Genomic DNA, 27,432 nt, shown 5'->3' on the forward strand with positions numbered 1-27,432 from the left:
AAATGTCATCAAATCACATGGAAAAGATTAAATAATTAACAAATAAACTTACATACTTTATTGTTTTTTTTTGGGGGGGGGGAATCTTAATAAAAAAGATGCAAATATTCAAGAGCTAAACTCTTCAATATATATATATATATATATATATATGATTGTTGAGCTGGATTAAATCCGACGATATGAAATAAAATGGAGGTGGAAGGACCTGGATACTCAACGTTTCGCCCGATCTATGCGGGCTTCTTCAAGAGGGATGGTATATATATATATATATATATATATATGAAATGCATTGGTTTAAAACATCACCAATCTGCACAAACACACAAAAAATAAAAATAATGATGTGAAAATATATAAATGTTTATATATTTATGCACGCACTCTTTGTTTTTTCAATTTGGCTTTTTTGTTTGTGAAAATTTGGCTACAATTATTAATTTGGCCGTTTTTTCTGAAATATTTGGCTTCAACTATTTAATATAGTCTACCAACCGCAATTAGAATCAACTATTGGACACGATTACTCCGGATTTTTTTTTTTTTTAATTAGGTTAGATTTTGGAGCTGCATCCAAACTAGTCTATTTCAGTGGCCTTTTATCTGTAAAGATGAAGTATTACTCCTAGTGAGTCCAACGAGGTTCACCCTACCAGTTCTTGCACCCCCCCTCTTTAAGGCACTTCAACTGAGGAATGCCGACAGGGCTGCTCAGGCAATATGTAATAGTCCAGAGTGACCCCTTTTTAGGAGTGCCACATATTGTTGCAGTGGGAAGGAAGTACATACTCTGTTCCTTTGAAATTTTAGGAAACCCAACCAAACCAAAAACGTTACTCTTTGTTTTCCTGCATTTCTTGCATTAGCATAACTTGTAGATTGTTTTTATTTACTATTAATCTATTCAGAAGAAACATGTAACCTTATAACATATGAAAAATAACTTTCTGATTCTCTTTTTTTTTTTAATAATTTAATTGCAACATTAAATCCACCAAAATGCATTTCAGTTTCTTCATAAATAATTCACCATATTGCTTGGACTATTCAGATTATTATGTTTATCTTGGATGTTATTATTACTGTGCTGACAGAAAAGAACTCTAACTTTTAACTTCCGTTTCTACTCTCCGGAAATGAGTTACTTCCCTTGAGTTTTTCCTTCTTTTCTCTTCCTTTCCTTGAAGTAACAGGTCTCGTTCCCCGGGTCTGTTCTTAGTAAAATAAAGCTTATTTAAAGTTCAGTCCGTATCGAAGTTTTTTCATTACAATTACAATGTTTCCACTGATATAAGGTTCAACTTTCTTCAGGTCTGACTTATCAAACTCAGAAAATTTCTATGGAATTTAGATGTGAACCTTTTATTTTATACACAGAGGTAGATTGTTCTCATTCTGTCAGCCATGACTGAATAGAAGTTTTAAGTAAATTTAAGAATTATATTCTTAATATATATATATTTTATTAATTTGTAGTATGGCCTGTAGTGTGGATTGAACCTGTTGATTGATTGGCCGTATAATTGAGAAAAAAGACAAAAATACACCAATGGCAAAAAAGGAAAAACAAACTTGTGTGTGCATTAAGATATAAAATTAACATTTATTTCAAATAAATAAATGAATAAGTAAATGATTGTTAGAAAAAGAGTTCATGATTCAGTGAGTCAACAGGAAATATCATGGATCAGTACCATAGAACGGCGGTGTGAATGGATGTTTTGTGTATGAATGTATTGAAAATGCTTCCGAGGGGTATCTTTGGCTGACAGTTTATTCTACTTTTCTCTTACCCCTTTTTTTTGTTGTTTCATACAGATTCCTTTCCTGCAGCTTCCTTCAGGCATTAATATGCAATTGGAATGGCTCTAACACATAAATAAAAAATATTTGAGGTCTGATGTGTCTGTTTGACAGGATATCATCATCTTATGCTGAAAGGGATGGTGTTGTTCAGGTGGGAGGATTCGTCAAAGGTTAGCTTTCAGGTCACTATTTGAAACCAAAGTCAAAGATTCAGGTTTGTATTTACTGGAGTGAGAGTATTCAGTGAAGGGAGAGGGGAAAAGAAGACAAAGACATAAATATTTCAATGAAATAGAAGAAGAAAAAACAAATTCCTATGTGTATCAAAATATAAATGTGGTATTTATTTCAAACTAGCAGGACCCGTTAATCTGCGTTGCCCAGTGGAAGTGTGCCCCTTTCCTCTTGTAGAAAAATTAAAGTATGGTTGTTGTTGCCCAACAACCAACCTCTTCATGTTAAGAACTGCTCTGAGAATAGACACCTCCAACCTCCCCATGTTAAAAACGGCTTTTGGAATAGACACCCCATTTTGGTAGTGGGGATGGCTGTCCAAATATTTGCCCCAAATTTAACCTTGATAATCCCTGTCTGGATCCCCACACACAAATACTATGAACTTACAAAGAAAGTGTCTGTCGGATATAATTAGATATGTTGAAAATTACTTGTATCAGCCAAATATAAATGAGATTTTCTGAATCAGCATAGTTGAAAACCTACAAAAGTCATCATTTTAAAGGAAAGTGTATATGTTGATCTAAGGTAGAGATTTATTTTAAAAAAAAAATTGGTCCATAATCAACCCCCCCTCGGTTGTTGTCGCTCAACCCCCAACTTCATGTTAAGAACGACTTTTGGAATGGACACCACCAACCTCCTCTGTTACCTGCAATATTCCCATGTTAGGAATGGCTCTTGGAATAGACACCTCATCCTGTGAGTGGGGAATGGAAGAGTGGGTTGTCAGAATATTTGCTCCATATTTAACCTTGATAATCTCTGTCAGGATCCTGAGGAGCAAATACTAAGCAACAAAAGGAAAAAAAGTCGTCATGTTAAAGGAAAGTGTAATCAAACACATGCATACGATATTGGGTTGTAAACCGCATTCTAAGCTGCTAATGCAGGAAACGCAAAGTAAGCAATGGTAACCGTAAATAAAAATGTTATGTTTCAGGATTGTTTTGTTTGGGGGGAGGGGTATATCTGAAATATTAATGTGCACATAGGTATCAAAAAAATGTAAATAAAGAAAAACATATGAAGAAGGAAATGGCCCATTAAAAATCAAAGCAAAACCAAAAATAAAAAAATAGCACTGTTGTCAATTTCCTCAGTATAATTGTAAGCGAAAAAAAAGAAAAAAAAATGTAAATTTTATGTATTTTGCTTCACAGATTGTTTATTTTTTGTAGGGGGGAGTAGTTGTACGTAAATCTGAGGGTATAAATACGTAACTTTATGATTATGAGCATTTTATAATTTTGTATTTGGCTTAACATTCATAAAACTATTGTTTTGTGTAGAGAGAGAGAGTGGCCATATTTATAAAAGTCTGACATGTTTGCTTTTTGTTAGAAGGTGTTTATTCTGGAATAATAGATTATTATGTTCTCAGTCAATGAGAATAGCTGGAATTCTAATAGTGAGAAATTATTTTTTGAATTGGGAAGTGGAAAGATGAGTGTATGATCCAGTTAAGAAGGGTGCCAGTGCAATATAGTCATAATGTGTATATATCTTCCCAGTCTTGACTGGAGCGGTGGGAGGACTGAATTTAGAAGGAAAAATAGGAACTACTTTCTCTAAAGATATTGATGATCGTGAGGATGTAATGTAGGATTTTATTATAATGAATAAATGTGTGTAAAATGGCGTTCTAAAGTTACATAAGATGGTGGATAATAGTTTAGACATAATAAATTTGTATGTTGCATTTGTTATTGCAAATCTACGGTAATCTAGTCCAGAAGGGAATTTCTACAATCAAAATATTATATATGAAGTAATTGCTGCGAAATGAGAGCATGCTACCCGTGTGGATTAAACAAAAGGTTCCATTTGGAATTCCATGCAAATTCCTGAGTTTGGCAAGATACATCTAAAGCAGGTCAGAGGTTTAATTGACTGAAATGTTGTGAAAATAACACTGAAGATAAGAACATTAATCAAAAGAACCCAAATAATATGGATTGTCCAGGGAGTTTTGTATAGGTTGCTGTATGCTAATGATATAGTAATTGTCTGTAAAACACTGGAAGACCTGTTTGTTAAATTTTAAAGTAATACTCTGGAAGTGAATGTTACGAGACAAAAGTGATGATCTGTGATTGTAATATTGGAAAGCTCTCAAAATGAGGAAAGTCTCTCTGTTCAGTTTGTGGAAAGGGAGTCTGATGCAGCCCAATTTTCCGTGGTACTTGTAAGCACTTGGTACACAAGAAGTATGGCCGAATTACAAAAAGGTTAAGAGATTATAACTAGTTTACATACAATAAATATAAAACAATGAAGATGAGTGAAAACTTAAATATGGAAAAATCGCTTGAGGTTATTTAGAAGTTTTGTTACTGTGGTGATACCATTGCAGCACAGGGTGGAGCAGGTGCTAGTGTTATTGCAAGAATTAGTAGTGAATGGTGTATGTTTGTAACAGTCATAAATAATGACTTATTTTCTCTCTTGGAGAACTGTCCCTGTTAGGCGGAATGATTACACACTAATTAATTAGCTTTCCGGTTGCATTTATTTTGTCACTTCCCAGACGCCACAAGGAAACTGCAACAGAAATAAAACAATCTGCGAGAAGTGGAACTGAAAAATATCTCATCATACATTTGTATATGTATATACGTGTATGCATTAAATTATGAAACCATTACTTATGATCCGTAAACCCCTGACTCATTTTAACTTCTTTCCAAATGTAGAATAAATAAATCATCATCTTTATTCAATTATGTTCCTGTCTCGGTCAAATTGACCTTAACTGACCTCTATTTATCTGTTCTAAAAATAGATTTAGAAAGATTATTCTCTATTTGCCTCCTTTCCCCCTTTCTTACTCTCCTTCTCTCTCAACTATGTCTATCTCTCTTTCTCCCCTCTTTTTTTTCGACTTCTTAATATTCTTTCTTCTTTTCTTCTCTGTTCTTATGTCCCTTTTTTCATTTTTCCTCTCTCTTTTTCTTACCACCCCATTTTTCAGTTTCAATTTGAATCTCCACCTTAACATTTCCATTTGTCTTATCTGTTACTTTTTTAAAAAGCGTTTTATATAAAAATAAAATTGGAACTTCACTTCTCCATGATCTGATATTTTTTTCTGGAAGCTGTAATTTACCCTGGACATTTATAATTCTGTTTTCTTATGGATTGCCAATGGATTTTCAGTGGACTCGTTTCGGATTTATCCTGTTCTGGATTTTACCGTCTTTCTCATTGGAGTGTTACCATATCCTTTTTCTCCCTTTTTCCTATTTCTTGCTTCTTAATCTCATTGAATCCCTATAAACTCTCACTAACTGATAAATAACTTTTTTGATACAAGTATGATTAACTTCATATTTGTAGTTATCCTTAATGAATATGTATCCTTAATGCATTAACCTGCAAAATTTATTGTACACTTTGCAAACTTCTTTCCTCTGATGAGAAGAATTGCATTTTTCAAAACTCCATGGAATAAAGTTTTTCTTGTTTATTTGTACTTCTTGTCAGATAATTAAAATTTTGTATACCTTCCTTATAGGTTTATAATGTTTTTTTTTAAATTTATTATATGCATATTTGTGTGTGTGTGTGTGTGTGTGTGTGTGTGTGAATCATTACGTTTAACTACTTTTTCTCTTATTAACAAACATTCTCATATAATATTCATATGTTTTAGCTTTTAACGACTGTTTTTTTAAACTAACACACATCCTTATATCGTATTTATATTCTCTAAGTTTTAAAGACTGCCTTTTAAAATAATAAACATCCTTATTTATATATTCTAAGTTTTATAGCTTTTTTTAATTAACAAACATGCCGATACAGTATTTATATATTTTAACTTTATCGACGTTTTTTATCTTCTAAACACTTCTATACCATATTTATAAATATGAAACTAACAAACATCTCTATACTATATTTATATGTTTTAACTTTAAACGACTGTTCTTTTTTAAACTAACAAACATCCCGATACAGCATCAGTACGGCAAACCCGTCTTGATAGTTTTCCGTAACTGACAGATATCCTATTAATGCCGTCGTAACAACAACAACAACAACAACAACACCCTTTTAAGTATGTGGATAGAACATCCGCACCCTCCAAGATATGGCGAACACCAACCGCCATGAACGGCGAACAGCCCTCATCTGCATGGAGCTTACCAGCTTCAACGTCATTGCTACAGCCCTTAGGGATACCAGACCACCCGAATAGAGCAACATTAGGGAAACTGGAATGGGATGCATTATATTTTGGAAAGGGAATGCCCCCGAGGAACTGCACATTTATACCATCAGCTTCGCTATCTAGTTTCAGCTTCTTCAATAGGACAATCTCACTCCCACAGCAATCATAATGACTGTTGACATTCTTATCACACAGGACAGACATCACCCTGATCTCTGTGTGCGCACCGTCCCTGATATCAACTGACTATCCAGTCAGTACCCGCCCATGACAAGCTGTGAATCATTTACTTGAAACATACTCGGTTTGTATATATCAATCGTTATGGATTGAAAATTTTCTCATAAATAAAGTTTTTTATAATCAAAAAGATTTTATTTATATAAATTTTGAAAAAAATCCAAGCTCAATGAATGTCGTTTTATTTGGTTCCAGAGCATATATAATATAGTAGTTTCAAATATCAATTTTTCTCAATTCGTTATTTATTACTTTTCAAAAGGTATCCATTACAATATCGTTTCTTATTGTGACTAACAAGTCTGCAAAATTATGTTATTGCTGCATATTTAGTCACATACTCTTCAGATGTTTATCTTAAAAAACTTATAAAAACATTATTTTGGACAACTTACATGGTTCATGTAATCAACACACTCTGCTGTTCTTTCTTATTTATTGAAACTGAGAAGGAACAGCAGAGTGTCATTTACATGAACCAAGTAAATTGTGTAGGGACACTATCGTCTCTTATCCATTATTGAAATGAACATGAGCATGGTTAGGATTAACTTCAAGTATGTTTATGGCCTCGACGAGAGGCTCATATTTGCTTCCACGTACATGTCGCTTTAAAAAGACAGATTTAGTGTTTGTTAGCCAAATGAGCATGGAATATCCAGTAACTGATTTCCTTTAAAAATTAAAGAGACGTCCGTGGGGAGTACAATTAGTGGAGGTGGAAAGCAATGAACAAATGCTGTGGAGGGCTACATCTAGTACTCTTTCCCAATTTGTAATATGGAGGTTTCTCAACTGTAGAGCCAGGTTCACCATTTGCCAGCTGATATTGTTATATCTTTCCACTTGTCCGTTACCTTGAGGATTGAAAGCAGTCATTCGACTAGTAGCAATGCCTCAAGAAACAAGAATTCCCTTAGTTCATCCGACATGAAATCTGTTCCATGATCAGAATGTACAAAAGAAGGATTTCCAAATATGGAGAATTAAGCTAATTAGGCGTTTCTGGACAGTTGCAGCTGAAACATTGGCACAGAGAAAAGCGAGAGTATTTGTTAACGACTGTCAGTATGTATCGGTTGTGAGAATTTGAAGGTAATGGTCCTTTGAAGTCCACACTTATTCTTTCAAATGGCTGACTTGCTTTTATGAGAATCTGAGGTGCCATCTTAAGGAACCTAGGTTTTACTTCGGAACAGACCCCGCAAGCCTTTGTAATTATTCTCACATCTTCCACAAAGTATGGCAGAGTTTTGTTCATAAAATTGTTTGGTGAAAGTACAGACACATGGATTGGACTAAGGGTTACTATTAAATACCTTGTGTGTTCCCTAAACTTGATGCCCATGGACTTCTTTTTGTGGGGATATCTAAAAAAGTAAATTTACGACACAAAACTAAGAACAATTGATGCATTCAAATTGAAGGATAATGTCGCAATATTTCTAATGATATGTTTTGTGACGTTTGCAAACCCCTTGATGTGCGTTATCAGCGTTGGTTGGTCAGCAATTCGAATATTTGTAAACATAATTCTTCAATTATTCATCTTATTTATCTTATGTATTCCATTTTATTCTTTGTTCATAAATAAAGGTTTTATCATCATTCGAAGTGTGAGTACATTTTTGAGACATCCTGTAGTTAACAAAGCCTCTACTCTGTCCCTCTCATCTATGTTTAGAATTGGTTTTTAAATAATAATATTATTATTTTAGCACAGTCCATAAACTTGTTGGCTATGAACAAGGTACACTTCATCCTTTCTGTCTTCAGTTAGTGAAGGAGAAATCTTTCTAAACTGAGGTAATTTAAATTTTATGTTCTAATTCCCATTAAAAACTGACCTTATGTCTAACTCTGCTCTCATGGGCCGTCAAGTAAATCCTAACAACAATATTTTCAAAGAGTAATGAAGGAAAAGCATGTGCAGAGGGAGGGGGGGGGGTCACACAATGGCCTTCTTCTTCCAAATAAAGCTACTGTTGCAGAGGTTTGAAAAGTGTGAAGGTGCTAATCAACTATACAACTAATAAAGTAGACACAATGCAAGGAAGTAACGGCAATGTCTCAGGTTGATCTGAGTCATATAGACAGGATCTGATGCTGGAAACTGGTATTTAGACATCGACATGGGTATTGGATGTTGACGTGTGCTGGGACTGGTAGCTGGACATCAGTGGGCACTGGTGGACATCAATGGACTGAAAACTGGTAGCTGAACTTTGGTGGACACTGAAACGGATAGTTGGACGTCAGTGTACACTGGGACATATTGCTGGATATCAGCGGGCACTAGAATTGGTAACTTGACATTAGTGGGCACTGGAACTGGTGATTAGACGTCAGTGGGTGCTGAAATAGTTAGTTGGACATAAGTGGGCATTGGAACACTTACAAGTGACTGGAAATGTTAGAACTGCAGGAACAAGCTGGGGCCGCAGGGAGTGAGCTGGATTCTACAAGACTAAGCTGAAGTTGCTAGAAGCTACAGGAGTGAGCTGGAGGTGCTGGAAGTGAGCTGAAACATGTTCAGGAACTGGAGTGGCAGGCTGTGAGAAGTTCCAGGAGGCAGGTAGCAGTAGAGAGTAGAATGTGTATTGCACACAAATACTTTGTGACTCGCATTAATAGTTTGTTGAGTGTTTGCTTGATTCCCATCTGGCATCACTTGAAATGGATGGCTCTCATCTTGGGTTGGTTTTGACAAGCTTCTGGGATTGATCTTTACTCCTGATCTGAAATGGAACACGTACATCAAGTCTGTTGCCAAGGTCGCTGGAAAAATAATAGAATCCTTCTACCGCTCCAGGGCATATCTCACTGCTGATGCAATTCTCTATCTGTATAAAAGTCAAGTACGTCCAAGGATGGAGTACTGCTACCATATCTGGGTAGGAGCTGCTAAAAACAGCCTATCCTGCCTTGACAGAGTAAAAAATAGACTTTGTGGCTTAGTGGGGGATGGCCTTTTCTCTTCCCTGCAACCTCTCTCCCACAGAAGAGACGTTGCGAGCCTGTCTTTGTTTTATCATTATTTTCATGGCAAGTACTCGTCTGAGCTCCAATCTCTGGTCCCTCCTCGCCAATCTTTCACAAAAAACACCTTTCTAGCTAAAACCACTATCAATAATTTTCCCCACTCTTTATCTGTGCCTAAATCAAAACGTAGATTCCCTGAACAAAGCTTCTTTCTTAGAACTACACGCCTGTGGAACTCTGTTCCATGTGCCTATTTCCCACCTGACTACAACTTGGATGTCTTCAAGCCCAGCATAAACAAATTCCTGATAAACTGCACCCTTAAGTAAGACACTTTATCAAATCTCCAATACTAACGATTACTACGATATTATCCCATTGATTACTGTACACGCAATAACCCTTATCCCCGAGTGGCTTCTGGGGCTTGATAAGGGGTGACCTCCATGTAAAAAAAATTAAAAAAACAAATTACTGCTGTTACCCATGACTCCCACAGCGACTGGGTCCACCAACTTGATGAGAATCAAGTCAGGATGTGAGTGCTCTGAACTTCAAGACTGAAAATTTGCTGTGAAACTACTGACTTCATGGAAAGCCATTGCAATCACAGATGATGGTGCTGAAGAACAAAGATGTATTTAATTTCAGGCTGGATTTTTACAGGCAAAAATATCTGCGGCATTTATTGCCTGTATATATTTTATTATGTATCCCAAAATAAAAAGTCTGTTCTTTTGTTTTGTTGCAAAAAATTGAGTTTTGTGTTTTTAAAAAGTTGTAGCTATATTTTAGCATATGTGGTCGTGACATATTTCCAAGAGTGTCGGTCTAGTGTCTGTCTCTGCTGACCAGTGAGTTTTGTTTACAAAACGAGACTAATGAGCTAACACAACACAACAAACTGGCGGATAATTTTTCTCTAATAGCTGCAACAGTTGATTGATGCAATGAAAATAATTACGTTATGAGAAAATACAGAAAAATCTCTATGATGTACTGATGGGATTTGATTTTTTCATCAAACTCTATATGTGGGAAACACTAAATGGAAGCAAAAAAGGGCAAAACAAAGGAGTGATAAAAGTGGAGTAAATAAAAAGGGAGCAAATAAAAAGGGAGCAAATAAAAACTAGACCCAAAAACTAAATTAATTTAGTCCCAATTTTATTGAAGGGAGAAAAGGTCGCTGCTTTTGTTTCCTTGTAGTGACCACTTTATTATTTGGCCGGAACAAATCTCTGGAAGAAACATTCTAATAGCTATCACCATTTTCAACACACATGCATATGAAGTAAGAGTAAAGACACAACGTTGTGCCCATCCGCACACATGCGATAAACGGACTATGTTACGCTTCGTGTGCAGCAATACAAAACATAGTCTGGAACATTCTGGAACTCGGCTATGTAAGCTTTTGCGTGCATAAATCAAACCAGTCTGGGATGCAGTTCGACGAATAACAACATTGTTGCTTGACTCTGTTGTCGTGCGACGTAAAACCACTAACATGACTTTGCGCGTATTGTACACCTAAATTCTCATGGAAAGTACTATATCGAACGAGGATTAATTTTTTTCAACCAGTTCGCACTGCTGTTTCCACACATATCAAACACATACACACACATACACACACATACACACACATAACACTTAAGCAATCAATGATTTTATTTTCCCTCCAGAAAATAACCATGCTTTTCCCTCTTAACATGAAAATCTGTAATCATGAACTTTTGCCTTTTCTACGAGACACTCATTGACAAGGACTGTCTAATGAACACTTGTTGCAAAAAATCTTGATGTTGAAATAATTTGAATTACTTTTTCTTAAACAGGTTAATAAATGGTGTTATGTTATCCCAATACAACGATCTAGAGTTCTTATTCGAATGTTGTTATTTTCCTGAAGTTGGTCACGCCTTTTAAATTTGTATGGATATGGATGTGACTCGATAGGACCCTTCTGTAAGTTAGTAATCTCATTAAATTTACCTTTAACGGTCCCAGTGATACTCTACCACTTTCGACTTATAGACATCCCTATACCTGCAACCATGATCTCTAAAAACAAGATTCCGACTACGAATTGGTGAATGCCGCCGACTCACACCCCACCTAATTCTACCTCCTAAAGCAAGGGTTCAATTAATCTTAGGTAACATTCACGAAATACTAAAAATAAAAACAGGTGTAAGAAGAGGGGTTTCTAATCGAGAGACAATTCAAAAATAGCTAGGAGCCTCTCAAAACCAGACTTGACTCTCATCATCTTTGTCATCCTTCTTTGTTATTGCCGTTACCTCTTTGCCTTGTGTCTACAGTTGTACCATCGAATGGTACCTGTATGCCTTTAGTCCCTCTGCAACAAACTAACTACACAGGCGAAAGGGGCTACCCCCACCCCATCCTGCACCACTTGATGACTGAGAGGGTTTAAAAAAAGATAAAAACTCAAAGTACGTACTCGTCACGATGCGAAGATGTCATTCCAAAAATCATGTAAATTGATTATGTAGTTGTTTTTTGATGCTTGTATAGTTTAATCAAGGCATTAAAAAAAATGAAAATATCACAAAAAAGGTTATATTGTACGTATTCGTTATGGAACGAATTTCTCCGAAAAATTTTTTTTACATTATTTCATCAAGTAGTTTTTATTTTACAGCGAAAAGACAATTTGTTATGATACCGAACAAAAGGTTCGATTTTTAGGAAGAAAAGCTAGTAATAAAGATGGGGAGGGAGTGTCGGTGCTTTAACTGGAGTTATCTTCCCGTGGCGTGTTCAACAAATTTCATAATGGCTGACTTCAACGCGTTATCATATAAACGTGTTTTTCTGCTGTAAAATAAAAACTACTTGATCAAATTAAATGAATTTTTTTTTGAGATCTTCAGTCCAAAACGGACACGTACAATATAACCTTTTTTCGATATTTTCATTTTTGAATGTCTTGATTAAACTGTACAAGTACCGTTTTTTTAACTAAGAAAATCAAATTTTATGACGAAGCAAGATGTAGGATTTTAGTCGGCTATGTTAAATAAATAAGGAGACAACTCAATTTGAACTATCGAGATCAAAACCGGTCTTAGAATGGATACATTTAGTATTAAAATTGCGAAAAAAGATATCGTAAAATTTTATTTTTTTAGTTTAAAAAATACTTAATTTACGTAAATTTTGGAATATGACAGCTTCGTTCCGTGTTGATACGTATATCATAAAGATTTTTGGGTTTGTAACACATAGATTCGAAAAAGTTGTCAAAAAACAAATATATAACAAATAAATGTTATCAAAGGAAAGATAAGTTACTTTTCTACCAAACTGGATATAGTTTTTGTGTTTTTATTCAATGTACCATGTTTATTCAGCTCGAAAAACATGCAGTGTTTACCGATGTATTGGAAAATTCAAAATGGCGCCCGACTCTCTCTTTAACACGGTATGACATAAGTTAACATATATTCGGTGTTTTTTTAATATTATTTTGTCTAGTTTATTATTTATAACACCTTTTCCCAAACTTACCGTGTTAAAGAGAGAGTCGGGCGCCATTTTGAATTTCCAATACATCAGTAAACACTGCAACTGCATGTTTTTCGAGCTGAATAAACATGTTACATTGAATAAAAACACAAAAAATATATCCAGTTTGGTAGAAAAGTAACTTATCTGGCCTTTGATAACATTTATTTGTTATATATTTGTTTTTTGACAACTTTTTCGAATTTATGTGTACAGTAATACAAACCCAGATTTTTCTGTATGCTTTTTTTTTTTTTTTTTTTTTGTAATAAGTCTAATTCTATACAAGTACCATTTTTACTGTTCAAGTCAAACGGTATTTTTACGAAGCTTAGGCTATCATTCTTTTTTTTAACTTTTTTTTTCAGCTGAAATTTAGTTTCACTTTTCATCGGAGTCCGTCGAAAAATGTCGGGAGGCAATCGGTAAATTTTTTTTTGTTTTCTTATTTAAATTTAATTTTTTTTTGTTTTCTTATTTAAAAGAACATATGTATATATTTCTTTTTAATTATTCGTGTGTTTGTACAATTGTTAATCAGTAAAAGAAAAAAAATGTTATGTAAATTTAGTCATCATTGAATGAAATTAAGATAAAGTGTCAGATTCATTTCAGTTTTTTTTTAACGCGAAAAAAGTGAACCCTGCCTCTACTTGTATGATTTTAAAAGATTAATATTTGTAATATTTTTTCTTTTTTATTTAAGTATCTGATAGTTTTAACAAATGATCAGGTGTTTTTATTGTCAGTAAACTCCCGATCGTTTCTTTTATGATATAAAAAAAAATAGGAAACTACATAAAAACTTTTTTTTACAGAAAGCGTTTTTTTTTACACTAATTCCTAAAACAGTCAAGTTACTACTCGCACTTCCGTCTTTGATATTTACTTGCCTCTCATGAGGACAAAGTTTGGGACAAGTTCGTTAATTTTTATTTATTTTATTTTATTATGTGGAAAAAATCAAGCATTCCCAAAAGGGACACTCTAGATTAAAACAAAAATTAAAAATCTTCAGTCTGATATCGATCGATGAAAGAAATTCTTTTTAATGTTTTGTTGCAGTCCATAGTGCCCGTTTTTGCGGTAAATGTTTAACTACAACTGAACACCGACTAATTAAATGTTTTTTTTTAAGGTTTTCAGGGTCGCTGACAACGAATCTGATATTCAAACCCGTCGCAAATTTACCGTTTGCGTGGTATTAACCCCTGAACCCTCGCACTATTTTGTACCAACTCACCGCCATCGTTTATGCTATTCTTACATGATGGGACGCATCATTGATGCGTTCGCGCATGTACGAGCCTAGTAAGGTGACTTGTCACATCGCGGAAGAATTTTTTAGACATTTGAAATAACAAGTTTTCAGAAAGAAAAAAATCGGGTTCATTTTTCTGAGTTGCGTAGTTTTTTATGCTTTTTTAATGGATCTAAAAAATTAAGTTTTTACGAGCGATTTACAAAAGCATTTTTATTTTTCGTTTTTTTTTTAGGGGGGGTATTCAATGTACAACATTTAACAGGTGCTTCTGCAGTTTAATTTACCGTTTTTATCGTAAGTAACGCGCCGACATACACCGAGCAGAAGAACTGTTTAATTTTTCACAAAAATTCTATTTACATTGTGGGGTAGGGCGGTGTATGTCAGCGCGTTCGCGTTACCTACTGTAAATTGGTGGGGGGGGGGGGGGCGTTACTTTCGGAAAAACGGTAAATTAAACTGCAGAAAGCGCCTGTTGTACTAGTTCTATAATTGAATGAATACCCCCCCCCCCCTAAAAAAAAACGAAAAATAAAAATGCTTTTGTAAACCGCCAGTGGTCGTAACACAGAAAAATAAAACTTATTTCAAATGTCTGCTTAAAAATTCTTCCGCGATGTGACAAGTCACCTTACTACGCGCGTCTGAACGTGAACGCAGCATCATGTAAGAATAGCATAAACGATGGCGGTGAGTTGGCACAAAATAGTGCGAGGGTTCAGGGATTAATACCATGCAAACGGTAAATTTGCGACGGATTTGAATATCAGATTCGTTGTCAGCGACCCTGAAAACCTTAAAAAAAAACAAATTTTATTGGTCGGTGTTCTGTTGTAGTTAAAGTAAACATTTACCTTTTTTTTCTGTTGGATGTTCACCACATAAAAAAAAAAAATTTAAAAAAAAAGGCAAGAGGGCTATGATAACAGCATATTCTTATTGTTTTAACACTCGAGTATATATCCAACACGGTTAATTAACCGAGAACCACATAGATCACTATATAAAAGCATATAAGGCATCGATGGATACACACTCGAGAGTCAAAATAATGAAAAAAATATGGTGTTGTCATAGCCTTAGTAATTAATTGTTTTTACATTAGGAGAGTTCCGTCTGCACAACGTAAAAGGCCCTATTTACTTTGCCTCCCCATGAGGGCAGTTAAACACCAGGGTCGTTAAGAGTTACCAAAAACCTCTATGAGAAATGAATCTCACAGACTCAATACTTCCTGGCAGAGGCAAATAAATCAACAAATTACAAAAGCTATACCTTTAAACTAAAAATTTATTCAATTATAACAGCAAAGAAAAGTTATTGATCCTAGTATAGTCCATTGCAAAACGGTGTGCCACTTTTACCTCTCAAATAGAGAGCTGGTAGTTTAAGTCCTTATGGTGGAGTGGTTGTTCATATTTTCTTTGAAAGGATCCATGGTAATTCATGGTGTTCTTGGCAAGAATCTTGGTGCCTTTAATTAGGCATAAATCGAGTCTCTTGGGACTCTAATTGAATTGAGGAAAGTTAAAATATTTAGTTGATATAAACATGATGAAAATGTTCAAAAGACGCCATCCTCTAATTAGGATATCTTCGGCACATTTAAAGGTGTCTCTGCTTGTAGAGATTTAAGTCCTTTATTTCACCAAACATTTAGGTGATATAACGTGAAGAAATTGTGGCGGCTCCGTTCTCGATAAGGCATTCTTCTCAGAGCTGTTCTTTGGTGAGTCCTTTCATGCCGAGTGTTCATCGTGGACTCAAAAGGAAAAGAAGATTATAAAAAAGGTGCCAAGTAATTAACTTGGTTCATACAAACTAACCAATCACAAACTGCCTACTAGAATTGTGCATAGGCGGCTTAAAACAAAGAAACATGGCGTTGTAAATGAAATTTCTCACACCTCTCTCCCTATCTTAAAAATGGCTTTCTAAATTTACTTGTGGATATTAAACTGCAGAACTGCTAAAATGACCTTATGTCGAACTCTACCCTAGTAGGAAGGCAAGAACATCCGTTTAACAAAATGGAAGCACAATCTATATCAAAACAGATACTACACTTAGCCAAAAGTCCAAGGAATGTTTTATGTTTAATAGTTGTTGTTTAGAGAATGACACTAATTTTCGACACCCATAACAAAAAATACTAATAAAATGAAATTAATTCATCGTAATTTTTACTCAATATTGGAGGAGGAAGGACAAGATTTAAATTGCATATAAACATTCTTTATTTTACATTCAATAAAACGGACTAAATTTGTTTTGAACACCACAAAACATAAAAAAGTGAGAATATAAGATGTTTTTGGTCAATCATTATTCGAGTGAAATATAGCAGTAAAAGTCTCACCTTTGGCTTGAAATATTATTAAAAAGACATATATAGTGTGCGGTTAAGCACATTTAAAAAAAATGCATTCATTTCTTGTTTTACAATAAATAAAAATCCAATCGCGCGCGCAAAAACGAAATTAATAAATTTCAGAGGCACAAAGATTTCACAAAATATGCGCACACAAATTCTGTGGGGAAGAAAAATGTTAAATGTTTTTTTTTTTGGCGGACATAGTCTGCAGTTTTTAACCAATTAACACTTAAAGAAAGACTTAATTTTCAAACCTTTTTCCCAGCTTGCCTGGGAGTCTCTCAAAAAATATATATAAACACTAAACGAACGGTTCTCATCCTCTTTCTCTTGTCAACATCTTCATTGCTACTTCCTTTTGCCAGCATGATGAAACGCACTTATTCACACAGAGATTAATGCAGACATTCAACCGTGCACAGAAACATTTACTTTCTCATTCCACACAAAAGAAATAAGCATATTTCTTCCCCAGAACCGCTAGACTTTGGAATTCTCTTCCGGGTTCCTGCTTCCCCAACTGTACTGACATGCAGAAGTTCAAGTGTAACGTGAACCGACATCTTGCTACCCAACTCCCAACATAGTACCCCTGTAGCTTATGTCCCTGATAGTAGCCCCCTACATCAAAGTGGCAATGTGCCTTGTTGTGGATGAAAATGTAATTAAAAAAAAAAATATGTATCATTAAGAATGCAAAAGTCATTCTCTTCTTTTTTCTTTCTTTTTTTTTTTTTTTGATCCAACGAACATTCTAAAAATAACTGTTACATTCATGACTGCCAAGACACGATTTTTGGACACTAAAAATTTGTTGCTACTTGTTAATTTGTGTTATTTATTTTGCATATTTGATTTTTTTTAATTTATTTGTGGATGGAAAAGGGATCTAATCGGACCTAATTACTACAACAATTTGGTAACGCGAAACAAACACACACAACTGCAAGTCAACGGATCCGAACATAAACTCAAGTGCACCTGCCCTCGAAAAATGGTCCACTACAATTTCTGACATTACTTGGCAGTTTGAAGACCTCAAAACTACAAGCCCTTGCAAGCAAACCAAAACTGAAAGTTTTTGATCTCAACAAGTGTCTCGAAGTCGGAACAAAACAACTGACAGTTTAAAGGCTTCAAAATCACTCTCAAACAGAACTCAAGGAAAAGAAAGAAATGGAATCACTGCGGGCTGAGACACCTCTGGTTACATTATCACTGAATTTACCAGTCTTCAATTCCACTAATATAAAGTCCTGGTTTGTCTCGGGTATTTTTTGATGCAAAACCACGTCCCAGAGAATCAGATATTGCTGCTTAGTTGAAAAGCTACCAACAGACGTCCTCGAAGAGGTGATGGATTTACTGGAGAATGTACCAGAAGACAACCCATACGACTGGCTTAAGGAGGCGATATTGAAACGGACTGGCTTATCCAATGAGACAATGCTGCACAATCTCTTCACATAGGTTGAATTAGGAGATTGTACCCCTCACAACTATTACGGCATATGTGAACATTACTGGGTGACAACAAATTGTCTGAAAACATTATGAGGAATCTATGGTTGGACAAACTACCCTATACGATACAAATTCTCGCACCCACGGTGGAAGAAACAAGAACCGAAAAACTCGCAGACAAGACAGACTGAATACATGATAATCTTCGGAACCACAAAGTGAACTCTGTGCAATCACAACCAATACAAACAAACGACGAAGAATTTGAAAAACTTTCATGACAGTTACAGACAGACTGTCGGTATCCACTCAATAAACGACCTAGATATAGAAGACAAAGTCTTAGTAGAGGTTGAAGCAACACACAGGAGAGAACGAGCGAATATTGTTATTATCATGAAAAATTTGGTACCGGAGCGAGACGTATTTATCCTTGTTCCTTTAGCAATAAGAAATAGGAAAACGGATATTCCAGCCAGTAAAGACGACTGTTGCTAAATTTTTTACAAAAGGTCTATTTTATATTCATAATAACACTCATGGGCATAACTTCTTAATAGACACTGGAGAGAAGATAAGCGTGATACTACCGCTGCAAAATCAAGAAACTACTCCACAGTCTTACCACCTCCAAGCAGCTAATGGCACAAAAATACTGACTTACGGAGAGAAATCCTTGAATATTAATCTCGGCATGCGGCGGAATTTTTTTGTGGATTTTTACCATAGCCAACGTTACAATGCCAATATTAGGAGCAGATTTTCTAGCCAGATTCAATTTGTCTGTAGACATGACTAATCACACATAAACGGACAATCAAACGAAGATAATGATTAAAGGTATCACCACGAGATGTTAGTCTACCGGAATCGGTTCTGCCTTACCTGAAGACACTTACATTCGCCAGCTACTTCAAAAATATCCACAACTCTGTCATTCAAGAACACGGATACTATTAAGCATAATGCAAAGCATTATATCAAAACGAATGGACAACCTGTCTATGCCACCCTCAGACATTTGAAACCGGATAAATACAAGATCATGAAAGACAAGTTCCAATGCACATTACAGCAAGGAATTATCCGACCTTCCAAAAGTGCTTGATCTTCTCCTCTACACATGGTTAAAAAATCAGACATGACAACATGACATCCTTGCAGTGATTTTAGGAGATTTTTTTTTTTTTTTTACATAGGGACCACCACTTATCAAGGCCAAGAGGCCACTCAAGGATAAGGGTTAAAGAGTGTACAGTAGAAATTGGACAATATAGTAATCGTTAGTAATGGAAATTCAGTAAATTTGTTAACAAGTGGAACGGCTCATCAAGAACTTGTTTATGTTAGACTTGAAGACAACCATATTGTAGTCAGCTGGAAAGCAGAAAAACGGAAGACAATTCCACAGCCGTGCAGTTCTAAGAAAGAAGCTTTGTTCATGGAATCTACGTTTAGGTTTAGGCACAGATAAAGAGTGGGAGGAATTATTGATAGTGTTTTCAGCTAGATGAGTGTTTATTGTGAAAGTTTGGCAAGGGGGGACCATAGATTGAAGCTCAGTTGAACACTTTCTATGAAAATAACGACAGCAGAGACAAACTCGCAACATCTCTTCTGTGAGATAGAGGTTGCAGGGAAGAGAAAAGGACATATCCTACGAGGCTATGAAGTCTATTTTGAACTCTATCAAGGCAGGACAAGTTCTTTCTAGCAGCTCCTGCCCACATGTGGCAACAGTATTCCATCCTTGGACGTATCTGGCTCTTATATAGATAGAGAATTGCATCATGGCCATATTTATCTACATGTGTATGTAGTGCATACATTAATGGTTTATGAATTAAATGCACAAACCGTACCGGATAGATACCCTATACCACACATTCATGATTTCGCAATCGGATTGCAAAATGATACAGTATTTTCCAAGTTGGATCTAGTAAAAGCATATTACCAAGTTCCAATAGCAGAAGTTATCCATAAAACAGCACTGACCACACCATCTGGACTTTATGAATTTGTCCAAATGTCTTTTGGGCTTAGAAATGCTTTTCAGACCTTCCAGAGGTTAATAGATGAGGTTTTTAGGGACCTGCCATTCGTATTCGCATACGTAGATGATGTCCTAATGGCGAGCAGAAACCTCGATGAACATAGACAACACTTAGAACAAGCTTTCCAAAGACTGTCCCATTATGGGCTAAAAATAAACATTGAAAAATGTATCTTCAACCAATAAGAGGTTAACTTTCTCGGACACGCAATTGATAAGGATGGAATATCACCATTCCCCGAGAATGTAAGTGCCATTTCAAATTTCCCACAACCTATGTCTGTTGACAAGTTCGTCGTTTTATAGGCGTAATTAACTACTACAGACTATCTTTACCCAACTTTTCTACAATCCTCGCACAGTTAACATCACTAGTGAAGAACAAAACAAAAAAAATAACAGTTAAGGTGGAAGGATCTGCTTTAGAAGCTTTCAATCAAGCTAAAACTGCTTTAGTCAGTTTCACAAAATTGAATTACATTAAAACAGTGAAGGAACGAAACTTACACTTACAACAGATGCATCAGACAAAGCTGTAGAAGCACTTCTTCACCAACAGACTGAAGATACAATGACTCCTATATCGTTTTTTCAGCCAAACTGAGCAAGACACAAAGTCCAGTACCTTTTCAAGGGAACTATTAGCAATTTACTTGGCAATTAAACATTTCAGACATCTGTTAGAAAGAAGGAACTTTTGCGTTTATACTGACCCTAAACATTGATTAAAACGAGATTAAATGAAGGATGCAGGAATTGATTGTGCACATCTCTAGTTCCTGCAAAAATTTAATCACAGACACACATATTAAATTGTACCAGATAAAATCCGATTATTAAGGACATTTTTCCCATCTTGTACATCTGGATAAAGGCATTAAAACAGAACTCGTGCCTTTCGTAATTTGCTCCCTAAAATGGGATTTTTGATTAATTTTCCTGTCTGAGAATCTATATAAACTTTATTTAATTTTTCTTGTTGTGATAATTAAATCGCAAATCTTAAAGACGTGAATTCTTCCCTGTTTCAGTCTAGTAATTTGATGGTTCCCTGTTCTGGAACTTTGTACAATGAATGTAATATTTTCCCTGTCAAGAACTTTGTTGAACCTTTCAGCTTCATGCAATCCATTACTAAATTTTCCGTTATGTAATTTTACAAGCATCTTCTATCCTATGCTATATGGGTGATCATTTTAATTTATATAATAAAATAGACTTCTACTGTAAAATGTTGTAGGTATATATATATATATATATATATATATATATATATATATATATATATATATATATGTGTGTGTTTTTATCATTTCAACCTCGGGGATTTTGCTTAACTCATTACAAGTTGTTTCAACCGGCAGGACAATAAAATTATCCTACCGATTTCATCAGACAATCCAAGCCAAAATAAATTAGAAGAAAGATTCTTTTAAATTACAAATGAGCATCAAAAACGCAAGAGCTGGAGGAGTGAGAGGGAAGAAAATAAAAAGGAAAATAAAATAAAATAAATAAAGGGATGGAGGGAGAAATATAGACTATATGTACTTAGAATTGTTATTAAAGATAAGAATAGGAGAGAAGTTGAAATGAATTAAAAAGAAGAGAGGAGATTAACGTATTAAGTGCTTTCTTTCCCTATTTTTTTTTTATCAAATATACCTCCTTATATATATATATATATATATATATATATATATATATATATATATATATATATATATATAATTTTTTTTTTTTTTTTTACACCATAACCTCAATTTTAATTTTTAATCTGTGTGCTAATAAGCAAAATTCATAATTACCCACATCTATTATTCTAACATTTCCTCTGATGAGATGAGCCATTCATTGAAAATCCATGGGTTAAGGAAAAGACTTTAATAATTATCTGTACTCTTGTCAAACAATAAATTTTGTAATTATACATAATTTAACTCAGAATTTCCATTTATACACACACACACACACACACACACACACACACACACACACACACACACACACACACAGAGAGAGAGAGAGAGCAATTAAACTAAACAGAAGTCAGGTTCAAATAAATGGAATTTATGTTACCGGGTGTTTTTATATAAGCATATGGTATATAGTTTAGCTAGATAACCAATCAGATTTGTTGTTATTCTCGCCCACAGGTAAATGTTTCCATTAGCTAATGACAGGGCTTATCTCAGATAAAAGTTCAGCTTACTTTTGCTTTCTCTTACTTGATTTTGTTTTAGAGACACTTGACTTACCCACCCCCCTCCTTTTTTTGTGAATGTGTTGAATTAATAGTTGATATTTTAACTCGTGTCGTTGGAGTACTTTTTCTTATTTTTTTATTTTAGAGGTTGGATTAGTTTATTTAATAATTATTACTTAATTTTTAACTAGCCTGATGCCCTGCATTGGCCAGGTGTCTGGAGGTGTGGGTTGAGAAAAAAAAAAAAATAATAAATAAATAAAAAATGGTAGTAGGCAAGCAGGCTCGAACCTGAACAGTGAAGGAGAAAAAAAAACATAAAAAATTAAAAAAAAAAGATAGAGAGAGAGGTGGGATCAAACTCGAAAATGTAGGGTAATTAGTTTTCCTCACTAACCATTAGGCCAAAGAGGATAGTGAATTCAATGAGTTGGTAATTAAGTTAAGAATCAAAGGAGTCGCCACGCATGCGCAGAAATGAACGTTGCTTTAAAACCTGGCCTGGGGCCAGTTCAGCTTCCTGCTTTTGTCTTGGTATTTATTTGCTTCCCCACAAAAGCAAATTAAACATAAAGTCGTTTTCAATGTGGCGGAAGACCAGCTCCCCCCAAAAGGGGGCACTTTGGCAGTATTTAAATAGCAATTGTCTCAGTATGAAGGGTTTCCCCTACATTGACCAAGGACCAATTACCGAACAAATACTACTTGGCTCGAAGACCAGGCATTTGTGTGTTTGCATTTGATTAGTTTCGCTTTATTTATACGAAAAAGACAAACACTTGAAATGAGGGAATTTTTTAAACGCGATCCAAAAAATATAGAGACAATGTCCGTTTGCAAATCTGAGATATTACGATCTATGAAGTATAAGAAAACTTCTCCCTGAATCTTACTGACATGAGAAAGCTTTTTGTGGACATACACAAACATGTGCCCATTTTGCCTTTTATATATTAGAAATGTAATATCATCCTAAAGTAAACCTTATTCTGTATATACAGTTGTTTGCTATTTCTCATCTACAGTTTAAGAGGTATGATGAATGATGAGGGGTCTTTAAAGTTTAGAATTACAAATTTCTGATTCAAGCATAATCTACATGGGTTGTCTAAATTTCTACATGTTTTTACCTCTTATACTATTTCCACATTGGCAAGTGTTTGTTTTTTTTTGTGTTGTTGGGCGGAAAAAAAACAAAAAAAAACAAACATTTTTTCACCATTCACCAATAACATCTAGTATAAATGCATGTGAAGACAATTGGAAGTTACATTGGCCGAAATGTTTTGAGAAAAACAACCAAGATGAGAACAATAGTCCGAACAATCCAAATAATACAAAAATTAATTGTTAACTTTTTTTACAATTAACAGATTTTTTGTCGGTATTTCTTATATGATATTTAGATCTTGTAAATTAGGGTTTTAATTGGATAAAAAAAAACATAATCGAAAATTCTCGTTGATTCATGTTTTTGTTCAATTTTAGATTCAGTCCATATTTAATTATGAACAAATTTTTTAAAAAATAGAAAAGGTCATGATGACAACAGTAATTCTATAACTTCTAAAAAACAAAAAACAAAACAGAACTTCACCGGTTGTATAGTAATGATTATTTGAAATTTGAATTTCACTGGACTTTTGTCTTTGATGTGTGTTATGTGCAGCCAAACATTATCTAATGAAGTAATGGTTTCAAGTTAAATGAAAAGACATATTACTATTAACCCTAATCTAACAAAACTTTATTATTTTATTGCCCCAAAAAAGACTTTATGAGTTGAAAATATTGATTTCTTTGTGATAAGTGTACCATGAGAATTTAAAGAGATCAATAGTGTGTCCCCATTGTGATACTATAAAGTAGCCCTGAGGTGGATTTGAGCCACTAAGTGCTGAGAGGGGGGAAATAGACAAAGAAATAGAAAATGGCTTAGAATAAACAAAGAAAATAGGAAATATCCTACAATCAACAATAGATAGGAAGTAGCAAACAATAACAATAGAAACCTACAGATAAAACATGGAAGGGCAGCTTCCGGTAGCTGGGGTGGGGTGGGCGACCTGTGATACTAACATAGAGGGGACAGTCAGTTGATATCTAGGTGCCCATCACGGCGGGTGGAAGTTGGACAGTTACAGTTGACAACTAGATGCACTAGACAGCAGATCGGAGTTGATAATGAGTACACTTGGGCATTTAGAGTTGACTGTGAAACAGAGATAGACAAATGTAACCTCGATGGAACGGGGAGAAGACACACACACACTCACAAGTCCAACAGTCAATTTATATGTGAACATTGACGTTTGTGTTTTTCCTTTCTTTGTTCATATTTGTATTTTTGTGAACCGCGTGTGTTCTCATCGACAGTCGCCAGCGGGAAAATGATGATCCAGCCATAAGAAGAATAGTCGAATGAAAAATCCATGATACACGACATTGGGAGTCGGCGATCTTTTGTCGTGGGGCGCACGTCTGGTCACACCATGTTCTAGGGTCAAGTTTTACAAGAAATATAATGATGATAATTATGAAATGTAATCTTGGTCAAATTATTAATCTGAACTTCTTTTTGCACACAGACCCTTAGATAATCATGAATTGGACATTAAAATTGATGCAATGCCAGTCAACTCAAAACTGGATGAGAATATATCAACTTCTGATGTTCAAGATGACCAAAACAAAGAAATTAATAAATCTAATGATGACAAGTCCTTGTCTAAGGTATGAATTTTCTACTACATTCTTTGATTATATTTGTGGTGTCTCTGTCCCTCTGAAAATTTAATTGAAAGCAAAGACCTGTGTGATGTTATTGACTTCACCTCAGACAGTGTTAGGAAATAAAAAAAAAGGAGAAAAATATGTAACAATTAAAAAAGAGGAAATAAGTTTGTCAGCAGAACAAAAGTATAGAAAGTTGTTCATCAAGGAACACAAAAGAAAGTTAAACTAGGATTGTTAATCAAGATATGGCTATTATTTGGGACAAAATGACCAGACATAAAGGTCAGTATATTTAGAATTAGTTTACAGACAGTTTTAGGAGTGGCAATGAGTTTTGCGATAGTTTACAGACAGTTATTTACAGACAGGGTTTGCGACTGTTGGGGACAAGTTACCAGTTTGGGACAGTTGAAGGCAGGTCATGACTCAGACCAGATTGAGATGAGCTGACGACAAAGAGGTTTCGACAGAAGAGAGTGATTTCCTGCAATGGTGTCACATGTGCACCTAGAGTTCAACTGACATCCACAGAATGTGATTTCTGAGGTTTTGTTTCTTTTTATTTATTTTTTTATATATTTGTGAGCTACTGTGAACCCCTTTGCAACCATCAATATGAGAAACACCGACATGACCAGAAGAGAAGATGAAAGATAACATCATGGAGACAGTGATTGTTGTAGCAAGATTAAACACATTTTCTTGAGTAAAATTTTACAAGAAATCTAATTGCGTTCTTACGGCTTTTTACAATAATATTGATCTGGATATTAGTATTGAAACTGCTTCATCAGTATTGAATGATTATTGAAACTGTTTTTAACACTCACTGAGACCGCTTTTGCATTGTTGTCTTGGTGGTGGCATTGGCTCCTTGACTTATCAGTCTTTATTTAGCCCCTTGTCATCTACCTGGTAGATTTTTGACCTGGCGTGTTACGGGAGGAACAACTATGATCATAGGTAAAGGAGGGCTGGATAAGGGGAAAAAATCCAAACACAAAGATTCATACATAAAGGCGTGATAGATTTGTATTTTTATTTTATTTTAAGATAGCATCAGCAAGGAAAAGGACATATCAGACAGAGTTCTTTAATTCTTCACAGAAATAGAAGACAAAGGGCAAATGAAGCCTCAATGTGTCATTTGTGTGAAAGTACTAACAGCTAAGTTTTTCAAAAAGAATCAACTGAAGAAATATTCGGACAAGGTTCATTCACATCTGTCTTCCAAACCACGCAAGTACTTTGAGAATTTGGAAAAAACAGTCAAAAGACAGAGACTAGAAAGTAACAAGACTGCAACGTCTGACTAATGTTCAGCTGCAATAGTTTTCATGTCGCATGGTTGATTTTGTGAAACAAGAAACCACGTACTACTGGTGAAGATTTAATGAAGCCTGCGGCTGTAAAAATGGCAGAAATAATGTGTTGGTAAAAAGTAGCTAAACAATTGAATATAGTATCTGTGTCTGCTAGAGTTATTAAAGAAGGAATTTCCATCTTGGCAGAAAATGTGAGAGAACAAGTGATTTCTTCAGTAAAAAAGTAAAGAGTTTGCTATTCAACTTAATGAGATTACAGATGTAAGTAGCAAATCACAGTTGATGGCTTTGATAAAATCGAACAAGAAATATTGTTGTGTTCTGCTCTTGAGTGAAGAACTCATGGTATTAATGTGTTCAATAAGATTGATGCATGCTTCAAATAAACCAAGTGTTGATTTGAAGTGGGAAGATTGTATTGCAGTATCAGTTGATGAAGCTCCTGCCATGCTTGGTTTTGTGGCTTTGGCCAAACAACAGAATCCAGATATTCTAGCCATTCATTGCATGACAGACATTAGTTGTGAAGAATTTGGAACCAAAAGTGGAAGCTGTGTTAAATGGTGTGGTTAAAATTGTCAATATTGTAAAAGGACATGCATTAAATATGATGTTTCGTGATTTATGTGAGGATGAAGAGTTTTGCATACAGAAGTGAGGTGGCTTTCATGTGGAAGTGTCCTGATTAGAGTGTGGACTCTTAAAACAGAACTCAAAATGTTTCTGACTGATCAAAAACGCACACTTGCAGAAAAGTTCAGAAAAACAATCTGGCTCTTCTTGCATACTTAGCTGACATTTTTGGTTATGTAAATGAACTGAACAAGGAATTGCAAGGAAAGAAAGTCAATCTCCTATGAGCAAGGGAAAAAATTTCAACATTTGTATCAAAGCTTCAGTGTTGGAACCAGAAATTAAATGCCAATAAAACTGCTGACTTTCCAATTTTGGAAAGCCAGCAGTCTTATTTTTTTGAAGACTCTTAGTGACATAAAGGAGGCAATCAAAAGGTACCTGACCAAACT

General features: G+C 34.9%; 1 protein-coding gene across 2 annotated transcripts in view; it reads left to right on the forward strand.

Annotated features, from left to right (window-relative positions):
- The first annotated feature begins 13,350 nt into the window (after positions 1–13,350).
- Positions 13,351–27,432, forward strand: part of LOC145291850 (uncharacterized) — a 69,721-nt gene continuing 55,639 nt past the window's right edge. For both annotated transcript variants that reach the window (XM_080137722.1, XM_080137723.1), the window contains exons 1-2: positions 13,351–13,407; positions 24,935–25,079. In XM_080137722.1, coding sequence (XP_079993848.1) covers positions 13,391–13,407; positions 24,935–25,079 — 162 coding nt within the window. In that variant the 5' untranslated portion in view covers positions 13,351–13,390. The remainder of the gene's footprint in view (positions 13,408–24,934; positions 25,080–27,432) is intronic.

The sequence above is a fragment of the Euprymna scolopes genome, chromosome 2 (genome assembly GCF_053919585.1).
Source record: "Euprymna scolopes isolate OS-2025 chromosome 2, ASM5391958v1, whole genome shotgun sequence".
Classification (NCBI taxonomy): Eukaryota; Metazoa; Mollusca; class Cephalopoda; order Sepiida; family Sepiolidae; genus Euprymna; species Euprymna scolopes.